A 25,086-nucleotide genomic window follows, 5' to 3' on the forward strand; every position below is an offset into this window, starting at 1 on the left:
ATTCCTTGCTTAATTTCAAGAAAATTTGACAAGTTTTTAAGTAATTGTTTTCCTAAATCAATGTAAACTATAATTAATACATAATATATAGTGACTCCTGAAATGGAGATTCTTATCATAAATCGACGTAAATGGCATTACATGTGCCATGTACATATCTTACAAACTATGCATTCCACCCAATCATCTTCATTTGAACCTATATATAATTCTTGTATGTTACAACTAGCCCAAAGAATTTGTTTCAACTAACCCCACGTGTGATTTTTTGTGCATTAATCAAGATAACTATTTAAATAATTCAGCAATTACAAAAATTGTTACACGTTATCAAAGATTGATAAATTCGAAACGAAGTAAGGTATATATAAATAGATTGAAAGTGATATAAAAAATTAGAATGTAAATAAATAAAAATGTTGTAGGTGGCTAAATGCTCAGAGTAAGAGAGGCCAAATAAAAATTTTAAAAAAAATCTGTTCACATACACATACACACACACACATACATACTTTTTCCAAATTTGGTCTCATTCTATTCAGAATGGCTTGAAACGTCGAGAAAAGATAAAATTAGCGAATCAGATTTTTCCATGAAAACATAAACTTCTCCTTCGTGAAGGTAAAAAAAAGTAAGGTATATAAAATTTAAAATTAATCGATAATAATAACATCAACCGAAATTTTATGATAGTTCAATTTCATGTTTTCTGACAAAAATGACGCACCTGCACACTTCTGTTTATTGCGGGGATTTACATGCCTAATCGAGATAATGAAAATGATTTAATATTATTTAAGATTTTATTGAAAAACGTCTGTTACTACTTACTCCTGTTACAAAATGCCCTTAGCTCCCTCATGTTACAAGAAAAATATAAGCTCCTAATTATCGTTGAGTTCTGGGACACCCTGTATATAAATATAATCAACAAATAAATATACATGCCAATATAAAAATGTACTTTTTTACGATGTTCCAATTTATCTATCAAAACTATCAAAAAATGTACTGGGAACATAATTAGCAGAACATAATTTGAAGTGCAGAGTCATTAGCAGTATCGTTATTAGTGCATCCTGAAATTAATTGCACACAATATTCCCATCAGGCATACATGTGAATGTTTATTATGTACCCGATATAGACATTTGTATAAACAAACTTTAATTATCGTTGAAAAATACCCACGTACAATAATAACAATACCCAAAGCTCTAGGATGTACTTGAAAGCTCATAATTTCCAAACTGCATGGGATAAAAAAAATAATAGTTTTTTTGGCTTGATGTTTTGTTTTGGGACACCCTGTATATAAGTAATCAAATGTACTTGAGTCATAATAATTATTAATAATTAGTATAACATATTATAATTTGGAGAGCAGAGTCATTAGCAGTAGGGAATGCAATACCGGGATACCGAAAACCGGTATACTTTACTATATTTTTTTGGCGGTGTTAATATTGGTATTTACCTTAAAAATACCGGTATTTTCGGTATTTTTACATAAGCACTAGCTCATACATATAATTTGAAATTAAGAATCGTTAGCAGTACCGTAATTAGTACTAATGGAGCATCCTGGGATGAAGTGAACACAATATTTCTATGTGTGCAAATATATTAATGTTCGATATGTGCCTATTATAGACATTTTTATAAACAAACTTTAATAATCAACGTAGAATACTCACGGATAATTATAACAATACCCTCAAGGCTGTACTTGGAAGTTCATAATTTAGAAACTGCATGAGATGAAATTCTAGATTTTTGGCTTGACGTTGAGTTCTGGGACAACCTGTATGTAATTAGAAACAAAAGATGAATATATATATATGTCAAAAACGGATTCAAATTTACGAAGTTCTATCTTATGTACCAGTGGAACTACAGTAATGTAGTACATAATTTAAAGTGCAGAGTCATTAGCAGTACCGTAATTAGTACTAATGGAGCATCCTGGAATGAAGTGCACACAATATTCCTATCTGTGCAAACATACGAATGTTTATTTAATATGTACCTAGTATAGACATATGTATAAACAAACTTTAATAATCGTCATAGAATGAATACCCACGTATAATACGCGTGGCTGTAGTACGTACTCCGCTGACACTATTACGTGTTGATAATAACGGTCAGATGACAACGCTGGCAACTGGGTTTCTTGTGCCGAAGACGATGAACATCGACTAAAATTGTTTGCTGAGTTCACTTAAAAGCAATTTAACCGTTCGTCGGTATTTCGTCGGGATCGCTTCGCGAATTCAACACTACGAGTATGACTTAATTCGCTGATTTATTAGTTAAATGCGCTCAGCCGAGCGTGTCGACATTGTAGACAATGTCAAGATCATTGCATAAGATAAACTCAGGTGTACATTCTTCAATAAGATGTCAATGAACTTTTAAGCTTATCGAAATGTACTTTTTCTTACATTTTGTTTTACATTTAATTCCGGAGTACGCATAAGTGAATATTATGTAGATACACTTTTGTTGTTTCGTACTGGAATAACCGGCAACTGTTTTTATCTCGTCCTAAAAGCCTAAATAAACAACTACTTTATTTGATACAGCTATCTTTAACAAGGAATTTCTGTTTTCTATTCTTCTACATACTTTACAATAGAGAAGAGATACCCAAAGCGGTCCACATGGACCCCTGGAGGTTTACGACTTCTTTCAGGGGGTCCACGTCAGCGAAAAAAATCTATTTAATTATATTGCACTATCTATGATAAAAAGTCATATGCAGCATTTAATAATAGAAATAAAAAGTTAATAAAAATTATTAATAACCGGCTAATAAATTATTAATAACTGTTTTCATCTCGTCCTAAAACCCTAAATGAAGAATTTCATTTGATACAGCTATCTTTACCTATTTTTAGTTAGTTTTCTATTCTTCTACTATTTTTACAATAGAGCCGAGATATCCAAAGTGGTCTACATAGACCTCCAGTGGTTCATGATAACTTTCAGGGAGTCCACGACAGCGAAAAACAAATTTGGAGTCCACGAAATGAAAATGGGGGTCAACTGTACTGTATCACCATACACCACATTAATATCTATTAACCTATATTATACTATCTATAATAAAAAGTCATATGCAATAATAGAACTAAGAGTAAATAAAAATTAATAATAACCGGCAACTGTTTTCATCTCGTCCTCAATAAACAACTACTTAATTTGATACAGCTATCTTTACCAAGGAATTTTTGGTTTCTGTACCTTTTCAATCTTTACAATAGAGTAGTGATAGTGCACATGGACCCCAAGGGTCTTGACAAAATTCCGGGGTCCACATCAGCGAAAAAAATGTTTAGGATCCTCCAAATGAAAATGGGGGTCAACGATAGTGAATACCTATATTATACCATCTATAATAAATAGTCATATACACAATTTATAAATAGACTAAAAAGTATTCTTTTTTATAAAATTGTATTAGTTGTACCATAAGTAGGCATTCGATTTTTGGTCGAAATATCGTTGATCTTATAAAGACACAATTTGCTGACTATTGAAAGGCATGACAATATTCTTTGCGTTATTTGAGACTGTCATAATATTTCTGGATAATAAAGATAAAAAACGATTTAATAGTTGTAAAACAGTGATCTTCTATCTATCTACCCTGGAGATGTGAGATTAAACATTACAAAGTTTTTGCCAAATGCTGATAATTAAACATTTATTCTTTTATTTTTTTTATTATTATCATCAAATGTACATGCTATGTTCCACCTGGCAAAGCCCAAAAGCTCCAAGATACAAAAAAGTTTGGCAAAAAACCTATTCAATAGAGTAAATTCATTCTTCATGGTTTTAGTTTCTAGAATGATGAATCTATAGAGTTACTAGTAACATATTAACATTATTTTTAGTGATATAATATGGGTTGTTCCCATATGCAAACACTTGACTCATAGCAAATTATTTTGAATTTTATCTCGTAACTTTCGCACGTATTTTGTCTTTTCGCTTTCTTTCGCCCACTTTCTAAAATTTGCCCGAATACAAATATTCTATTGTTCACTAATGATCTGAAGTTCCAGGACAAATATATTTATTAGCATAGTTATTTTTGAGTGATACAGGTTTGCGTTGCAACATTCGAGCAAATATTGAATTTATATTCTTGTTAAATTTCAAGCGGGGTATTTAAGATTTCAATTTGTCTAATTGTTGAAAATTTTCGAAACAAATTGATTTTAAAATTAATTGACTATTTTATTTAACCAGTTAACTGTGACGCTCACATCGAACTGTTCGCACAGTTTTATATCGTCCGAATCATGACGAGTATATTCGTCAATCACAGAGTAAGTTGCTCTGCTAAAATATCGGATAAAAAAGATGTTTTTTTTTTTAAAAAAAAAATAAAATTTTTATTGATACATTATACTTCTCTTTTAAACTAAAGCGGATTAAATTTAATGAATAATACAAGTAAATAAAAGAAAGTAAGAATAGTATAATTATTGATCATTTAGGGGAGCTGGGGGCTTATTGTAACGGGGATAAATAGTAACAGATATTTTTTTTCAATAGAGTTGGGGGTAAATAGTAATTTTCAATAGTATCTTAAACGATATTAAAATATTTCCTTGTCTCGATTGGACCTGCATAATTTTGTCATAGCTACTGTCCTGCAGGCAGATGCAGTGTACAGAACTGTGCAGGTCCGTCATTTTTAACATGTAATATAAAATTATACTACCATAAAATTTCAGTTTGCGTTATGATTATCGACTAATTTTAAATTATATATAGTTCATATAATTCATATAATTTATATGTATATTTTATTTAATTTTATCATTTTTTGATAATGCGTAACAATTTTTGTGATTACTAAATTGCTTAAATAGTTATCTTGATTAATGTAAAAAAATCACATCTGAGGATAGTTATAACAAACCCTTGGGGTTAGTAGTAACATGCAAAAAATGGTATTGCTTGGTACACCGCACTTTCTCTAGAAAATGATTAATTGTGAAATAATGAACAATAGTTAAAGAAATATTTTTATTGGATTCGGTAGAGGAATAGTTATAGCATTTATTCATCTTTATGTCTTAGAAATATACTCAGTGGATTTCAAGATAAATTAATTAAAAAAAACAGTTAAAAAGGAAAACTGCTTTATATTATTTCCATATTTCAGGCAAGTTTATGCAACTTGCTTTAAAATAAAATGCCATTTAAAATTACTTATTTTATACAGTCATAGCCTCAAAACAGTCTAAACAATTATTATCAATAGTGTTTCAAATGATTAGTTAATAATGAATAGTACTATTATCATAAGATAGATATACAAAATCCTAATAACTCACATTTCCTTTGTGCAATATATTATTGAATAAATAAATCTTTTCAAACAAACAAACGTTCTAAACAGTTTGTCATTTCAGAAAATATTTTGTTTTTTTTTTCAAAAATTTTAATTCAAATAGCAAATGATCACTTTTTTATATACACAACGAATATACACGTCAATACCCAAAATTTTGCTACTTCATTATGACTATTCTTATGACTATTACTACATTTGTCAAGCACAGTTATATGATTAAATTTCAAGTAAATTCCAATTTGTCTAATTGTTAAAATTCTTCAAACAAAATTGGTTTCCAAATTAATTGACTTGGTAAAGATCTATTACCTTTATATATTCCAAAATTCGTTCGTCATTCATTAAGATCTATCGATGTTGTCTTGTTCTGTTCTCCTTGACCCGATCTGCTCGATGAGTTTGGACCAGACTGGATCTCTAAACCAAATCGGGTGACAACATTTAAGTGACTATTCATTTTTTCCTTTTGTGATTCGATGCCGTTCGACCTAAATTCCGTCGTGGGATATAAGTATAAACTGGCGATAATAAACACCTATTCCTATCTCGAGTGCAGCAAGCTCGACCTCTTTATTTCCGAACGGACTCTGAACTAGTGTTATGAAAAACTTCAGAAGCGAATCGGATTCAATAAAGCTTTTCTTGGACAGGAATTCGTAATCGTAATACATTATATTGCGGATCATATAGTGTTAGAGGATTGTAAAACCTGAATTGACAGTAGCAGGCCAGGTTGACCGCAATTGAGCTGGATCGATAGACAATCAATTTTGTGAATTGTTAATTTTATTCATCTTATTAGTTGCTGTGGACCGCTATCTGGAGATCCACAGTTATATTGTCAATTTCCGTGAGTCACTGCCTGATACGAGTCATGCGGTACTATTTGGTGTGGTTCAGAAATGCGATTCGTGACACATTTTTTTCATTTCCAGGTTATATATATATATATATATATATATATATATTTAAAAAAATGTTTTAACGCCCAATGCGGCATTGGTTCCGTCACTTTTACAGGGTAGTATGATTTTTTGCTCCATTATTCTCCTTTTTCTCATAATTATGGTGTTGTGTTAAATTCCGTCAAAATCTTTAATTTAATTAAGATGTATAGGTTTCATGCTTTTGACCTTGTAACTTCTATATGATGACACACATCAAGTGTCGAAAGCACTTGTAAATTGTATCGAAAAAATAATCTACAAGTGCACTTGTCAATTGTCAAAAGTAAATGCAATATATTTTTTTCACAAATGCTTTTGACAAAAAATGAGTGATAGTGTTTTATAGATCAATATTGCAGCTAAATAATTTTACTTCTCAATTTGTAATACTTTTGTACGTGATTTACAAGTGCACTTGTCAATTGTCAAAAATTTTCAAATATTTTGCAATAATCCTTTTCACAAATGATTTTTACCAAAAATGAGCGATATGGTTTTATTGATTAATATTGGAGGTAAATAATTTTTGCTTCTCAATTAGTAAAATTTTTCTACATAATTTACAAGTGCACTTGTCAATTGTCAAAAAATTTTAAATATTCTGCAATAATTCTTTTTACAAATGCTTTTGACCAAAAATGGATGTGGATTTATAGATCAATATTCCAGTAAATAATTTTTGCTTCTCAATTTGTAATATTTTCCTACATAACTTATAAGTGCACTTGTCAATTGTCAGAAATTTTCAAATATTCTGCAATAATAGTTTTTAAAATGCTTTTGACCAAAAATGATTGATTTGGTTTAATATATCAATATTCCAGTAAATAATTTTTGCTTTTTAATTTGTAATATTTTTCTACATAATTTTGTCTTATTTAAGAGAAAATAAATTATTTTTTATATATTTTTTAACAGTTTGTCATCATCATCATCAACATTGTTATTTCATGAAAAAATGCTTTTAACAGAAAAATCTGATGATGGAACGTATCTTGTTCCGAAACGTCGTAATTAAACATCTATAAAAAACTCATTGTTTTTCATTTGTTGGATAAATTATGTTCGGATAATAACCATATAACAATTTATTGAAAAAAGAGAGAAACTAAAAATAACAGGAACCTAAGAAGTACTACAGTGTAAATATAATAGAGTATTATTGGTCTTATATTTATTAAACCAAAGTAGTCCTTGTGCACTTTTTTATAATAAAAATCAATAAGTTCAATTTGAGAAACGTATCAATATTTAGACACATCAACCATCAATTTTTTTTTTCATTTTTGAATTCATATATCTATTTTTTGTGATACTGCCTGAATGAACCTTGAATAAAGGATTCTTTTTTTTAAATACTTTATTTTTCAATCGGCTTTCGACTGTTGATCTTCTTTTTAAAAAAAAATGTATATAAACATACACAATTTTTTCAAATGTGTATTTTTAGTCAAATAGTCGAAATATAAAGCAATAAATATTTAACTATTCACGTTTCTTCACTGTATGTGTGTCATAACTCAGCACATTAAAAAATTCAAACCAGGAAACACTAATTTAAAGGCATTGTTTAATGAAAAAACAAATCAATAAAATAAAATAATAAACTAAAAGTTAAATTATAAAATTATGTAGTGATTTTTAATTTCCTCATTAAATATTCATTGTTTTTCATATTGTGTATTTATTGATTGATAATAAATGTTTAATTTAAATAATTATTTATATATATATATGTATATATATATATATATATATATATATATATATATATTATTGTGTATTAATCTACTATCGTACTTACTTTTGTATACTTTTTAGCTGATTGCTAAGACCTATTTTGTCTTCGAAACTGTACAAGTTAAAATAAATAGTATATTTTATTTAATTAAACATAAAGCTTGCTCTTAAAAAATCATGTAATACGTTTGCCAAACAAAAAATCAAAAACATAAGGCAAAAATTTATAACTCAGTTTTTAGTTCTTCAAACAAAAATAAAATTTTGGGATTGATTCTACAGTAAAATAGACCAATTTTACGGTAAGGCTATGTTACGCCGTGTTTCTAATATAAAATGGTACTAAAAACTGTCATATGCTTTGTGGTTGCTGTGCAGTCAGGCTTTTCAGACACAAAACCTAACCTAGCAAACGCACAAACGTCAAAAACTGAATGTTATCATAACTGCATCTTTGTTATGTGCATTCCTAAAACATGCGAGAAGTTAGATTTTATTTGTAAAGCGCTTGAGCGCACAGCAAATACATACTATTATGATAGTTTTTAGTACCATTTTATATGAGTATTTTGCCATAATGTCAACTGGCGCCTTTATTAGACATTTAATTTTTATATCAATGCATTGTACACAATTCTTAATATTAAAATTAAGTACTCAAAAATTTATAGATGGATATCTGTGTGTGTCTTTTTTTAATTGAATTGTCTATAAATATTATGTCATCCTATGAAGAAGAGAAAGATTTACCGATAATGATAGTGAGTTATTAAAGCTTTACAAATTTAATTTATTTTAATCTTCTTAAATGTGATTTTAATACACCTTTTCTAGTCAATCGATACGACATATTCTATGGGATTAATTTTATTACCAAGGAAGACAGCTCATTAATAAAACAAGTGCTGGATTTTTATTTTATTTATAAAATATTTTATAATATTTTTTTTATTCCAACGATTTGGAGATGATGCACGTAATACGATAAAATCTTTAAGGTTGTTGCGTTCATATTTTTACCTGTAACAATGGGAAATAGGTGCTTGTGTCGTTGTCGATGTACAAATTTCTTTGCATTTTCTTCGAAATGTCGAAATTTGAAGCACCAATGCGTACACATAAATATACTAACACTAACACTAACACTATTTTACATTAGACAGATATAGTGGAATGTAATATACCGTTAAGAAGCAGTAACTTTTAAAACGCACAGAAAGAAAGAACACATATACATGCCACATATAAACCTCGTACACTAACGATAAACATATATAATATACATATGTATCGATTACATTATATATATATATATATATATATATATATATATATATATATATTTATATCGGTGGCTCATCGTAGGTTCCTTGAACCCCTTATTAGACATTTAATAAAATTTCAGGTGAAATGAAAAAATGTTAAAAATTCACCATTGATCAAATTGTTTGATATATTCTCGTTACATTACATTACATTATTTGACATTTAATAAAATTTCAGACTAAATAAAAAAATAATGTTCAAATGTTTGTTTTGTTGGCTTTCTTGATTTACAAACTTGGCCATGTACAATTGTTTGGTATGTTCTCTTTACGTTTTCTGTTAATTTTTCATATTGCAGTATTAATTATGCAATTATAATCAATATTATTTACTATAATTATTAATCTTATAGACACACACATATATCATTTTATTAAAGTTATGTTCTCTTAAAATATCATTTATTATTTCATTCAATTTTTTAAAATTCAAGCAAAGATATTTCATTAACAATAAATATTGAACTTCACATACACAATAAAGTTTCAGTGTTAAATTTACAAAATGTAAAAAAAATCATTATTTAAATTACTTGATATTTTCAAGCAAATGTTTGAAAGGATATTGTTTTAATTGCATTATATGTTCTCTTTAAATTGGTTCTTAAAATTTTGTGTAATAATTTCTTAAAATTTCAAATTATATTATCAATTTCAATAAATATTTAATCCTTTAGACAAATGTACAAAAAAATTTTACAGTCAAATTAAAAAAAAAGCTTAAATTGTTTGATATGAATACAAAAAATCTCTTAGATAGAGATGCAAGAATTTCAGTGTCAAATTAAAAAAATAGAAAAAAATATTATTTAAATTGTTCAATATATTTTCTTTAAATATCATTTATTATTTAGGTCAATTTTCAAAAGTTCAAGAAAAAATATTTGATTTACTGTAAATATGGAACTTTTCAGAAACAGTAAAGTTTCAGTGTTAAAAAATGTTGAAAAACATTATTTAAATTACTTTATATTTTCAAGCTTGAATTTTTTGAAATGGTATTGTTTAAATTATGTGATTTCTTTAAATTGGTTCTCTTAAAATTTTGTGCAATATTTTGTTCAAATTTCAAAAAACCAATCATATCTACTTAACATACATTATTAAATACAATAAATATATACAAAAGCTTAAATTGTTTGATATCAACCAACATTTTTGACATACAATATATATTGTAATATACATTAAATCTCTTAGATAGAGAATATTATTTGCAATAATGAATACTAATTGTAATAATGATTTGCAATACTGAACTTATCAAACTTACAATAAAATTTCAGCTTAAATGAAAATAAAAATTGTTGAAATTGTTTAATATATTCTTGTTACATTTTGTTTAATATTTTGTTATATTTTTATAAACATTTGACATACAATATTAGTCGAAATAAATATTGAGCTTCTTAGACAAAAAATTTCAAGATAAATAAAAAAAATGTAAAATATATTTTTGTTTAAATCGTTAATACATTTTACATCTTATGCATTATTTTGTTCAATTTTCATAACTTCAAGCAGAAATTTATAATATATGCGTTTTCCTTTTAAAAAATTTAAATTAGATTAGATATATCTTTTTTACTTCCTTGTGTCATCATTTAGGAGTTCTGAATAATTGAACAATAATATAAATACTTTTACAAAAAAAAAAAAAAAATATAATTCAAACAATATACATATACCATACCAGGAAGATTACTAAATAAATTAACATGTTTTTTATAGCCATTCAACATAAAACTTAAAAATAAGAATATAAAAAAATCGAAAAAATATGTAGTTTATAGTTATTTTTTAATATTTGAAAGTTCATATAAAATAATTAATATTCAGTTACTTATTAAAAGTAAAATTTCAAATTAAAGCAACCTTTGGAATTTCATTAATAACGATTTATGCATTTTTGCTGCTTTGTTATATTTATGGCGTTAATGGCTTTTTATGACATAATTTTTATAAAAGGTGTGTTTAATTAATAAATTATTGTTTCAAAATATCCAAAAATTCGTTCAGGATAAAAAAATTAATATGCGGTTTCTTATTAAAAATCGAATAAATCGATTAAGCAAAAGATAAATTAAAGCAACTCATAGAATTTTATTAATAGCTTTACATGTTTGCTTTATGGCGTTAGAAACAAGTTTTATTTTTAGATATGCCGGAAATCAAAATTGTTGTATTATTCATTTTCTTTATATTCAGAGAGGTTCCGTTCTTCCGTCTACCTTAATGTCTAACTGTTTTCCCACATCTGGAATTAGACTAATAATCGGCCAGTCATCGTCGAAATAAAATATGTTGGCTAAATCGGAGGACGTGTTCGCCAGATTTTTATTTAAACATTTCATGTAACGATGACAGCTTAATAATATATTTATGTCGTTACTATCACGCAAGAGGTTTGGGATTGATATAATACAGCAGAAAAAAAATTCATACCTAAAATAATTTCTTATATGATGCAGCCAATTAGTCGAACCACAAAAATATACTGGAAATTTTGATTTGCTTTAATTTTTTTAGTACTTTTAATTTGACTTTATTCATAGGTTTCGACAATTGATATGTGTCATCAATAAACAATTAATAACGCGAAAAATATAACACAAAAAATTGACCTATCTCTATGTGATGAATTTTTATTATTTGTATTAGTGACGATTTTTTATTGGGTATCAAATCTGGGTCTTCTGATTGGAATCCCATAGCTCTAACTACTAATTTACGAAAAAGCACAAAATTAAAACATTTTTTTATATAAACATTAAAACACCAAGAAAAAATTGTATCATTTCCCAAACAAACTCTTGAGCTAACACTAGATTTACGGATGTTGGTTATATACTCATTTTTACTGAATTGAGGCAATATTTTGCAATAGTATTAAAAATATTTATAATATTTGAAAACGATAATGTAATTAAAGTCATACTTCAAATATGAAATTATAGGTTTGCTATTGTAATTAGCATTTAGGTCTTAGACCGTCATTAAAGAATTGAAGTAATTGCTGATTAATAAATTCTATAATATTGGTTCATACAGTGGGTTATGTAAAAGAACGCCTAAAGAAATATGGTTTTCACAATTTTACTCATCATGTAATTGTGTTTGTAGAACTTCATGTAATTGAAATTAACATATATTCATTGACTGCTTGTTTTTTTTTTTGACTATTTTCCCTGGCGATACAGTTTCATTCTTTGAGCAGCTGTAGTATCTGTCTTGCTCATAACAATATTTTCCATATTAGTAATAACGTCAAAGTTATATATTTATTTACTAGCCGGCCCGACAGACTTCGTCCTGTCAAAAAAAATGTAATGTGGCGGTGTTTTGTGCCTACCTTTTTTGTATTCTTTGCAAAAAATTATCCTGAACAGAACCCTCACTCTGGTAATACTTCGGTGTGAATTAAAAATAATTAAATAAAACACTATAAGCATTTAAAAGTAAATAATTTTAATAATGTAAATCATAATTCAAAAATCAGTTCAATTTTCATTGTAGTGCTTTGTGATAAACGATGTTTTTTGTTTGATTACCTGGCGCATAGACAAACAAATCTGATGGTTTTTCAATACGGGAACAAACAACATGCAATTTTCCATGTGAGAAACATGGGTTTTCTAAATTAATACCACAAACACTTAATGATACCATAAACGCACTGGAAACGCATTGGGATGCATGGTGCGAGAACATCTTCTGCTTTATGCTATCCTTTGAATATAGTTGGTCGATATTTCGCAACATTATAATTGCGATCCAACCTTTAATTGAAGATTGTGAGGTGACAATCCTAGAAAATCCAGCGAGTTTAAAAATTCCGGGATCCGGGGGATCGTCTTGGTTAGTTGCCGAATCAACTGATTCGCCTGTAATTTGTTCTTGAATTTTGAAATTTAATTAATTTACATCAATGTTTAATAGAAAGATATTTCTATGTTTATATAAATATATTCAAAATTAGAATCTCAAAAACTACACAAAATGTCATGACATAGATCATTGTTTTTTTTACAAATTGCGTTGCCTACTCGATTAAAGAAGAAAAGGGCTGTTTTTAGGGTTTTCCCGGCGATTATTCGTTTTTTTCTTACCGTAACAATCATCCTTGGACTTCAACGAACATTTTAAAAAAAGAATTGGCCAAATTGGTCCAGGCGTTGTTGAGTTATGCGCTTACCAACACATTTTGCGATCCATTTTTATATATAAGATTTATTCATAAGCAAGCCGTAATCAATAATAATAGATATTATTTCAGGCTCTTGTCAATATAGTAATCTCGAATAATACAAATTACTTCAATAAACTTACGTTCCTTACACGGTACAGATTTTTCATTTGTTTTGCAAGAAGATGGAAGTTTTTGGAAAAAATAGTTCTAAGCCAAATTTTAAGCCAAAATTTATATAAAAAAATATTATCAAAAAAATCATGTAGAATATTTTTTACCATTTAGTCAAGTACATCAACGCCATACTTGGTGGTATTATGATAAATTAATGTTTATATCTAAATCTTGTGATCAAAAGTTGAATAAACTATTGTAATAATGTAAAAAATCATGTCTAACGTAAGATGTTCCCAAATCATACAATTTTGTTAAGGATCTTCTGTGGATAAGTGGTTAGAGCTATGGTAATTAAATAAGTAGTTTCAGGTTTGATATCTCTCTTAGACTGTCTGATATCAAGAAGTAGTGACATTTTTTTCACTCAGCAATATCTTTCGAAGTGAAAATAAACTTCACATGGCTGCATCAATAAAAATTATCAGCATCACATAAATTGTAATAAAAAAAAATCATCACATAGAAATAGTGCAACCGTTTGGGTTGCCATCTATAAAACTGACGTTGTTTGTTAAGTCAATTCATCACAACAGCTTATGAAATCCTTAATAATAAACCAAAAAAAATCATATTGTACATTACTAGATAATAAATCACTCCCACTTCAATTATTATCTGAATCCAGTTGGATTCGTATACCCAAAATACATTATTCGCGAAATCCCACGAATACTGACTTAACCATAATTATATTTTCACTTTTAGTATGATTTCTCATAATTTTCAATTTCATTCCACCTTAATTTCATTTGTTATAATTTAGCAGAAGACTTGAAAATATTATTTCATCTCACATAAGCTAAATTTAGAACGTGGATACTAAAAGCGCCATTAAAACAATATAAAGTATGATTGCCATTTTATTGTTTTATTATTTTATTATACAACGAGTAACAAAGTGGACCATTTTCATAAATCATCCAATTTTTTTTTAAACAGCAGAAGCATTTTTATTAAATCATTGGAATTAATGAGAGTGAGTAAAATAATGAAAGCTGACTGTTGACTTTGTGTATTGGATAAAATTTCTAAAAAATTGAGAAATTGAGAAAAGTTCACTATTTCTATGAATTACTACTTTTTTAAGTAGCAACAATATTTTTATTATTAATGAGAGTGAGTAAAACATGAAGGTTGACTGTTGACTTTGTGTATTGGAGAAGATTGAAATTGAATTTCTAATAACTTGAGAAAATTTTTATGATGTGACTGACGTAACAATGAATTGCTTGTCTGAGTGTGATCTATATAAATGAGATTTTACTGTTACTTATTTTTATTCTAATCACTTATAACAGTAATTCTTTGTTTTGCATACATCAGAATAGGAATACGAAACTGAAATTCAATTGTTTTGCTTTTTTCTGTAATTATGAATTGTTTTTAATTTGTTAATTATTCCCTTGTTTTAGCATACATGGAATTTTATTATTTTATATTAATAAATTATATCGTATGAATTAGTAGTGTTTGTTTTTTATTTATAGAGAACACTCATCTATATGGGCTAGTCCATTTAAAATGCAATCACTTGTTTTTGAAGAAAATATATAAAAAATGACATTAATATTCATTTTCATTTCGATTATAATTTATTTTGTTAAAACATGATATGTTGCAGCAATTTGAAATAAATATATTTTTTTCAAATGTTAGCACTTCAAATGGCGCTTCCATTAAAGGCTCTATATTGTTTTTACAATATTATTTACTATTTTATTATTAATATAAGAACAATATTCTTCTTTCAATATGATATATAAGAAATTATATGCCAACAACAAATATAAAAAATATTTTTATGGCAAACATTCTGATCAATTTTACTTGAGTAGAGGAGACTGGGTACTGTTGTGTCACTTTTTTGATTAGCCATAATTTTGTTAATTTACTAGCATTTTGAAGAAAAATAAATTAAATGGTAATTTGAACATTTGTCTACGTGGAAATACTGAAATATTATCTTTAAATACGTTGGATTAGTTATAAAATCAAATTTTTAACCCACAAGTGTTTTCTTATATTGAATTTATTTTTTTCCTTTCTTTTTCGGATTTTAACTGAGTTAAGTTAGATTTTTAACTGTTTAATTTTTACCGAAAAAGGACAAGAAATACATGTCACAACGGTACCTCAAAATTTGTCACAAGCACACTTTTGAGAACAAATCGTTATTGTGTCTGACCTAAATTATCTAAGAAAAAATTAATTGCTGGTCAACAAAGTGAACTATCTGTACACAATTAACAGTTATTATTAAAATAATTTGAACATAAAAATTTACTTTTGACTCTTTGAAAGCAATGCGGTCTGCAGATCATGTTAATGTAAGGCACAGACCGAAAGCAATAATGGAAACTTGTTTGAACAAACATACTTCATCTTTTTCCTTTTGGATCTCAAACTTAGTATAGTTTAGCTGTGATGGCGACTGTCACTACCGTACTCTGGGACAACCGTACCCAGTCTCCCCTACTCTAGCTTTTATGCATTTTGTTTTGACATCAAAAGTACACATAGATAAAGGAGCATTTGTATTAATAGGTTAAGTTATGATTTCGTACTAAATGAGTTCAACTTACGATTTCATACTCATATGGATCTCGAAATTATTTGCAAATTTAAACTAAATTTAGAACAAATATTTTATTTATTTATTTAAACAAAAATTATCATTTTCTCTCTTCTAAATTTGCAATTGCTCTTAATAGCATTTGTAAACGTCAAAATAGAGTTTGGATGGCTAAAACCTATCCATATTCAAAATGTAGTACATTTCAGAAGTCCAGTAATTTAAAGAAATAACATCTTAACGGTACATTTGCGTCTTGACTTTTACGGTTCAGTCATCCGCGTTGTATTTACAATGTTTAGTATCTGTATTGAAAATAACAATAAGCGTAGAGTGTAGCATGCCATAACTATAATTTGTATATATGTCATTCAAGCTTGCTGACTGTAATTTTGTATCAATAACGGTTTTTGATTGTCACATATAAACCATTTTTTGCATAATTTACTCAAATTATTGTGCCTAATTTGACACTATTCGAGACAGTAGGGCATAACATATTTTTTCACAAGAAGAGTAATTAGGCTTAGCATGTATCTTTCCACGTCGTTTATATGTTACAAAAAGTATAACAGATTTCATTGTTCTGTTATGCAACAGTTATTAATTTCTTTAATTTTTTTTATTATTTCTATGCTGTTTACATAATGCAAAGTGTTATAGTAACCTGTGTCATTAGATAAAAGTGGTATACACATACCCACATTATTAATATCTCTTTAAACTATCACTGCAAACCTGCAAATGCGGGTTCATACATCAAACACCGTTTTGTAAAATTAATTATTCCATATTTTTGTTACAGTTGAGAGCGGTCGCAACATCAGGCACCTTCCATGCATATCAAGGAGGTCAGGTCAAGAAGGAATCTGCATGTTTGCTATAGATTGTCTGAAAGCTAATGGAACGCATCTTGGAACATGTATAGACCGATTTTATTTCGGTTCCTGCTGTCAACTCGAAGATAAGCTTCTATCCGGTGAAACGGAAATTCTCGACAACAGTATAGATCATAATGATACGCCTACGCAAAAGACAGACGGCGCCACATTGCCGCCAAGTTTGTCAAAAGTCACGTTTCCTTCGAAAACGAAACCTTCCTCTCCCGAGGTTTACATGTCACCGAGCGTCAATCAGTTATACACGACGTCGACGCTGAGAACGACATCTAAAATACCGTTATCGTCAGTTAAACCCTGGAGTAAGAAACCGATAGTGAATATATCAACATCTGCTCATGCTACAAAAATTCCTGAAATAACTACTGAAATATCTTATAAGTTGTCGACGTTCCAAACTGTGCAAAGTAGCGATCACAATGATTCTAATTTGAGTTCGACGGAACATCCTCGAACAACGACGAGTCCTATAACAAAAGGTACCGTAGCTGATGCAGTAGTTACAGAAAAGCCAACCAGAAGACCTATCACTAGACCTACGACAACTCATAGGACGACAGTGACACACGTTCCGCGCCCAACCTCAACATCTACATCTCAAACTCATAGGCCGAGACCCAAACCGAGCAGACCTACCGGCAAACCAACCCCGAGCCGGAGGCCGATTTCCAAACCTACAAGTAGCCCAACACAAACTACTGGAAGGCCCACGACTGTCAAACGACCAAATGGCACTCGCAAACCGACGGTTCGTCCCGTACACGATAGCAAACCTAATGTAACTAGTACTACACACACGCAATCTACAAGCAAGCCCGTTGATACCACAAAACCATATTCCACTTCGAGTCATAGACCTACTTCGGGAAGCACACGACCATCTCAAAATCACACTAGACCGACCAGACCTCATAAACCAATAACTACAGTGGTATTATTAGATACCGCACCTAAAGAAAATACCACAAGTGCAAAACCGGCAACGACTGCAGTACCTACTAAAGGTCCAACTACAACGCCGGAACCATTTTTAACGACTTCATATGTAGAAACAACTACAGTAAAAGATATTGATGCTGCCCCAGTCACAGACGCAAGTAATCATTCTAAGAAGCCAGAAATTGTTACAACTACTACGAGTGTTTCATCATCTGGAACATCCACATCGTCGTTTTTCACAACGGAAAAGACTGAAAGCGAGAAAACAACAATAAATGCTACTACGTTGACGACACGACAACCAATATTGGAAGAAAATGATTCCGCTACTACTACACAGAAAATTGGCTTGGTCACGTGGACGAATGTGGAGGAAGATTCAGTTACATCGTCTCCTGTAAATGACACTAAAGGTGAATTATAATAGTTAATAGATTATGTAGAAGCAATCTGAGCGATTATAAAAAATTTGACATTCTGGAAATTATTCCAAAAATAATTTTTGATTAATTTTCATAGAGTAAATTATTAAAATTGCTAATATACATTTAAAGTTCTGATATTTTTGGCATATCATAGAAAAGTTGGCTTGAAATGAAACAGATTTTTATAATTATAATATTCATATATTTTATTGGTTACATCTCAATAAATGAAAAATTTAAATCTCCATATGAAGTTCATGTCTTGTAAGATTTTTTCCAACCATACCTTTTAGCTATTCGGGTGAAACCTCTGGATTTGTAGTTGAATGATTTAAAAATTAATATCGGTTTTTCACCAAATTTAGAGTTCCACAATAGTTTAATTAAAATTTTGCTCTCGTAAATTAAAAATAACTTTAAATTACTTTTGGACTTTAAATAACAGTCTAAAAAAATTATCGTTCAACGTATAATTAAAAGTCTGAGTAAACCTTTGGTTTTGTAGTTGTGTATAACCTAGGGAACCGAACCATCTATATTACACTTAAATTACACTAGTTTAATTCAAAATTTTTATTTATGATATGTATATATATTACAGGAGAATGGACTCCTATTACTACACCAGATGGTTGGGTCTTATTACCTTCGGTTACTCCAAGTACAACTTTGCCATCGTCTAGTATAAGTTCGACATCACCAGACACAACTACACTTGGAGTTAGTACTTTAAATTCACAAGGTAACCCGGAACTACTTTATATCATTAACTTTGACAAAAAAAAAACAAAGTCTTCCGCAAATCTTACACGCAATAAATCTTTTCTTCTTTCTTTGTACCGATGTAGTTAACATCTCGCGTTCATTCATCTAAGGAAATTGCCAAGGTGAAGGAGTTTCGGTTTTGTGGTTATGTGGATACACAATGTCCTTCATATTGCTACTCTGCTGAGAGCATTGTTAGATGTTTCCTTTATGCATAATGCACACATTTTGTATGTGTAATTTATTTTTATTGCCTGGCGGAAGGAGTTCTTTAGAATGTGCGATAATTGAAACAAAACTTTTGCAGATGTTTCTACTTCAGGAGAGCCATCAATGAATGAAATATCTACTTCTGAAAAACCATTCGTTCCGGTTGAAATAAGCACATCATCACCTACAACGGGAAATGATACGACTACCACGTCTACGACATCGGTCATCCCTGTATCACATGGAAATTATCCATCGGTTAATATGTCAGATTTCAGAAGCGGTAAGTGTCATAGTAAATCTTATTAAATCAGAGAATTGAAATGCACCTAGATATATAAAATAAGATGTACATTCTACATCGCAATTTTGTTCCCAACTGTGAACATTTATATAAGAAACTCTGCCTGCATATGACCAGGCGAAATTTCCGTTCAAGTACAACGCATCAACGCACGAGTAAAATTATGCATTCACATATACAGGTATATCGTTTTAGATATAATTGTTACGATATTAATTTCATGCTTTTGTCTGAGAAGGAATATTAAACGATTTGCTATGGACCATAATCACACGTGAGTAATAGCATCAAATTATACAATTACAAAGGCTAAAGCGTTAGGGTTCTTGATAAAGTTCAATGATTCCCGCGTCACGCATTCTTGTGCACCCCGGCACAGGTGCGAAATAGAAAGGTAGAAAGTAAATTAATAATATATTTTTTTATTAAATTATGATTTGTATTTACAATAATGAACATTAAGAAATTTTTAAGGTAACACTATATTTTACTACTATCTACATAAGCAGAATTTTAAAGGGTTACTCAGTAGTAAGCCTTTTTGCTGGTTATAAATTAAGTTTACTTATGCAGTTATATAAAGCAAATATAATAAATAATTAATTAGATATAAAAATTATGCAAATGAAAAATTATTCTTTTCGGCACTTTCTTTTTGCTTCAATAAATTTCTGATTAGGATGCTTTAGGCTGATCATATTTAATTTCTATAATAAAATCAATATGAAGTTTGAGGGCTTGGTAAAATATTAGGAGTGTCATTGTTTTCCTAAAAATTTTCATTTTCAAAACCAGTGGTTTCAACTTTTTTGTACCTGCCCAACCCCGTTTTTTAAAGAAGTTGTTGCGTTTTCTTAATTTTTTTTAATAATTAAATTTTATAAATACTCAACTGATATTATAATTTATTTACCGGGCTATAAAATTATAAATAATATTATATAAAAATATACTTGAAAAATTACTCTTTTTAACCTTCCCATAGGGTAAGTTATAGTAATCGCCAAAAAATCGAAAATAAATTTTTTTATATATCTTTACGTTTCAAAGCTTCCTGAACATTTTGGCATACCTTAGGAAAAAATTGATGTATGTGTGTATGTGTGTGTGTGTGTATGTGGGTGCGGATACAAATTTTCGTCGCCGATTTCGCGAACACGGATTTCAATAATTTAAAAAACATTTCACTTTTATTGACGAAATGAACAACTGCTCAAAATTTTGTAAAGGTTGTCCAGCGTTTCCGGGGATCCAATAAAAAAAGTAAAAAACAATGCCATTTGGCGGTCAAAAATGAACATTAGACATATGTACATCGTATTATCAGATATTTTGTAAATATTATAATAATAAGTACAAATTTTGTGTACATTTATATGGGTTCCGTACCAATGTTTACACGTTAAACGACTACGCGGCGCTTATGCGCTTCGATATTTCGACTCCAAGTCAGTTATGCAGCGCGATCGCTTAAAAAAATGTTCAAAATTTTCAAAAATAATCAAAAACAAAAAAAAATCGAAATATAAAAAAAAAATCAAAATATAAAAGAAAACAAATAAAAAAGTAAATTTTTTTCAAAATTTTTAAAATTTCTAACTTTTTCAAAGTTTTGCAAAGTTTTTTTAATACTTTAGTTTTTGGTACGGTAAGTTCCAGCAGCTTGCCTTAAGGCATGATGCCGTGCACCACTAGTATATTCATATTTTGACACCAATTCGACTTTTGGAAACAACTGCATGGTTCACTGGAGCCTCATTGGTTTGAAGTCACTGTTAAAATCATAAAAAACATTTTTGCAAATGAATTTTATTTGAAACATGTTAGCATGAGAGACTGATAAAGTAACACAGCAATGTTATCCGAGAATAGGTCCACAATTATCATCATTTCTATTACAATTATAATGGACTAATGAATATAAAGACATCATTTTTATATTTTTACTTTCTGGCCAAGGTTCTAAAAACGCTAAATTAACATCATTTGCATTACAACTACAAAGGACTAATGAATATCAAGTCAACATTTTTTACTTTTTGTATTACAGTTTTCACATAACTTATTACCTCTTGTTTGGCGTTCTTCTCACCTTTGTGCTGAAGTGGTAGTCTTAAGGGTCTATCCAATTCATATTGTTTTTAATAACCCATAAATGCGCCACAGCAAGTAGCAAACGATCAATGAAATTGTACATTGTGAACGTTGTCATAGTCGTTATTTATCTCATACAATACAAGTCGCAAAAAGGCATTAAACTTTATGACGGAAAACAATACGGGCCTGTAAGTAGGAAGCCGAGCACGTCCTAGCGTCGTACGAGGACTGTGAATCATTGTGCTTAGCGGTTTTGTCGTTATGGTGTTTGCGAGTAAACAAACTTACTTGTCTATGTTCTACACAATGACACTATTTTGCTGTTAATAATAGCACTTTTTGTTCAGTCTTTAAAGCGAATTCCGAGTCTTTAACTTGCACCTCTGGCTGACCTGTTAGTTTTGTTCTTGGAACGTGTGGTACGTTGCACGGCCGTGCTCGTACAGTTTAGAACAGTTTAATCTTCCGGAAGAACTAGGAACAATATGAACCAGCATTTAACGTTATAGGAACATAAAATTAAGGCCTGTTCACACGACGCTTGTTTTGTTGGTATATTGGTCGGCTGGCTAGCATGCTGGTTGTCAAGGAGGAAAAATGACGTCGTATCGATGGTATCGATATCCATTTGTTTCCAGCAAGCGATATTTGATATTAGAACTTGCACTATTTTTGTGGATAGCATGCTTGATTTCTGATTGTGATTTGGTTTAGCTTGCTTGATTTTTGAGTCTTATTTGTTTTGGCTTGCTAAGTTTTTGAGTGAGATTTGTTTTAGCTTGCTAGATTATCAAATATTAAAAATCACATGACCAAATACTGTCTACCTATCGCTGCCTACCTATTGGTTCAAACGAACAAATTCATTCAAAAAAATAGCGCACGTTCTACGACAAAATTAAGCATGTTATCCAGCCCAGAAAATAAGCGTCGTGTGAACAGGGCTTTATATTGCTTTTTCGAAAACTTTTAAAACGATAAAAAAACTGATACATAGGGTCTTTTTTATATTATTAACAGCAATAGCCAAATGATGGCAAGCCAACGATTGCTCTATTTCTTCTTCATCAATTTTTTATTGGAACAACTCCTTTACTGACACAATTTATGTGATACAGCAAATCCTTTAAGAGATTTTTTCACTTGAAAACATATTGCTACTTATATTTCAAGTGGGCCCAGCGGAGGCGAAATCGATTCAGACGTGGGCTAGCATCAACTAGTCTCGGGTTCGCTGGTTCGGTTCCCGCTGCCACCAAAATCTGACATCAGACAGCTTTGATGTCAAATTTTTACTTGAGGTTATAGGTTTCAATATAATTTCGAGTAAAAATCGTGGGCAAAGTTGCAATATTCAATCATATGATAACTATTAGACGTAAGAGTTAATATAGACCCCACACATAGGAGAGAGATGAACTGATAGGTTGCCTCTAATGAAAGATTAGGTTATAAGTCTTCAACAAATAGCTCATAAGACATGTAAGGTTATGTAGTTTTGATAGTTGTTAAAGCAATAAATAAAACTAATAAAAAAAATATTTCAAGTAAAAGATTACGTGTTAAAGTATTTTTGTTACACTTGAACAGAACCTCTGATTTCATAGCATCATTATTTTATATTGATATGATAGATTTTAGCATATTTAACAAATTTAAACCAGAAAACCACAACACATAATTTTTAAAGATAGTGAAAAAAAAAACAAATCAATAAAATAAAATAAAAAACGTAAAACAATAAAATTATGTAGTAGCTACATGACTCACGAATTGTGAATAAATTGATTCTATTCTGATCTATAAATTAGTTTTTGTAATAGGTTATAAAATACAATCAATTTTAACATCGTTTATAAAGGCAAATGGATCATTAAATATTTATTATCGTATTAAAATATATATCTAAAGTTCCACGAAGTATTTATGAAGTATGTCAAGAGCATGAAATTTAAAATGACACAGAAGACATTGACAGATGTAGATGGCAAGTAAATGTTTTCATATAAATTTTCATATAAAATAATAGAGTCTACCGTAGAGTAATGGTTAATGGGCTAGCACAAACTAGTCTTGGGTTGGAAATCTACCTCGGGCATCTCGATGTCAAGAAGTATTATATCAAATTTCTTTTTAAGGTTAGAGATCTCAAATGTAACCTCAAGTAAAAGTCACCCTTTGTCGGCATTGCTGCAACATGTACGCCAACACTATTAGATATACATAACTAATATTTTTGGTTGACCGCTGGGTTGCTTTCTTGAGAAAAATACTAGGTTAAGATGTATAATAGCAAACACAGCTCATAGAACATGCATTTCTGATCATTGCTAAAAAATATCTTCAAAATAATATATCACCTGTAAAATTTACAGTGGAAAAAACAACTACTGGTGGATTTTTATTTAATTATCATTATTTCTGTAAAAACTACAATGCGGAATTTACGTTCCATTATTACATGTTATATAAGTCTTTCTCAGACAATGATATTCTAATGCTTTTTATTAATGATAATTTTTTGTGCGGAAATCATCTTCGGACTATTGTTCTTAAATTTACACATTGCCATGATACCATCATGCTATTCTTTTATTAGCATAATATGGTAGTTTTGTCTATGAGATGGTTTGAGTATTCATGATACATAATTATTCAACGTAAATTAGATATGTACAGTAACGTTGACATGGCTAATTTGAGAAGGCAATTAATATTAATTGATATTTTAAATACAGAAATTATAATGAGAATTGATATTATGGACTTTTGTGATAGCTTCCATCAGTAATAGGTAAAGTGTACCTAATTAATGAAACATCTTTTGTGACTGTCAACACTAAGATCGTGAAATATTCATCTATCACAAGCAGTTTTAAAATTATATACAATTAGGCAAAACCCTGAACTTGGTAACTCTAAAAGAATCGATTATTGTGGACTAATACTCTAATAACTCTAAATATCATTTTTGGAATTCAGTTGTTTAGAGGTTTTAGTATGTTCCCATACATCAGTGAAATGTAAGAACGAAATTGTTGTAATATGAGCTCTTTATACATTAACTTATTCAAATCTTCATTTCTGCGCTTGATCAGCAAACCATTTCAAACAATT

The 25,086-nt window shown here is 29.4% G+C and overlaps 1 protein-coding gene across 1 annotated transcript in view; it reads left to right on the forward strand.

Annotated features, from left to right (window-relative positions):
• The window catches only part of LOC113378331 (serine proteinase stubble-like), a 61,142-nt gene that overhangs the window by 20,497 nt on the left and 15,559 nt on the right, over positions 1 to 25,086 (forward strand). Inside the window, exons 3-5 of the mRNA XM_026618869.1 lie at positions 17,136 to 18,581; positions 19,195 to 19,335; positions 19,666 to 19,851. Coding sequence (XP_026474654.1) covers positions 17,136 to 18,581; positions 19,195 to 19,335; positions 19,666 to 19,851 — 1,773 coding nt within the window. The remainder of the gene's footprint in view (positions 1 to 17,135; positions 18,582 to 19,194; positions 19,336 to 19,665; positions 19,852 to 25,086) is intronic.

This window comes from Ctenocephalides felis, unplaced genomic scaffold, assembly GCF_003426905.1.
Source record: "Ctenocephalides felis isolate EL2017-DRISC unplaced genomic scaffold, ASM342690v1 CF-g0.4_SCAFFOLD_01886, whole genome shotgun sequence".
Classification (NCBI taxonomy): Eukaryota; Metazoa; Arthropoda; class Insecta; order Siphonaptera; family Pulicidae; genus Ctenocephalides; species Ctenocephalides felis.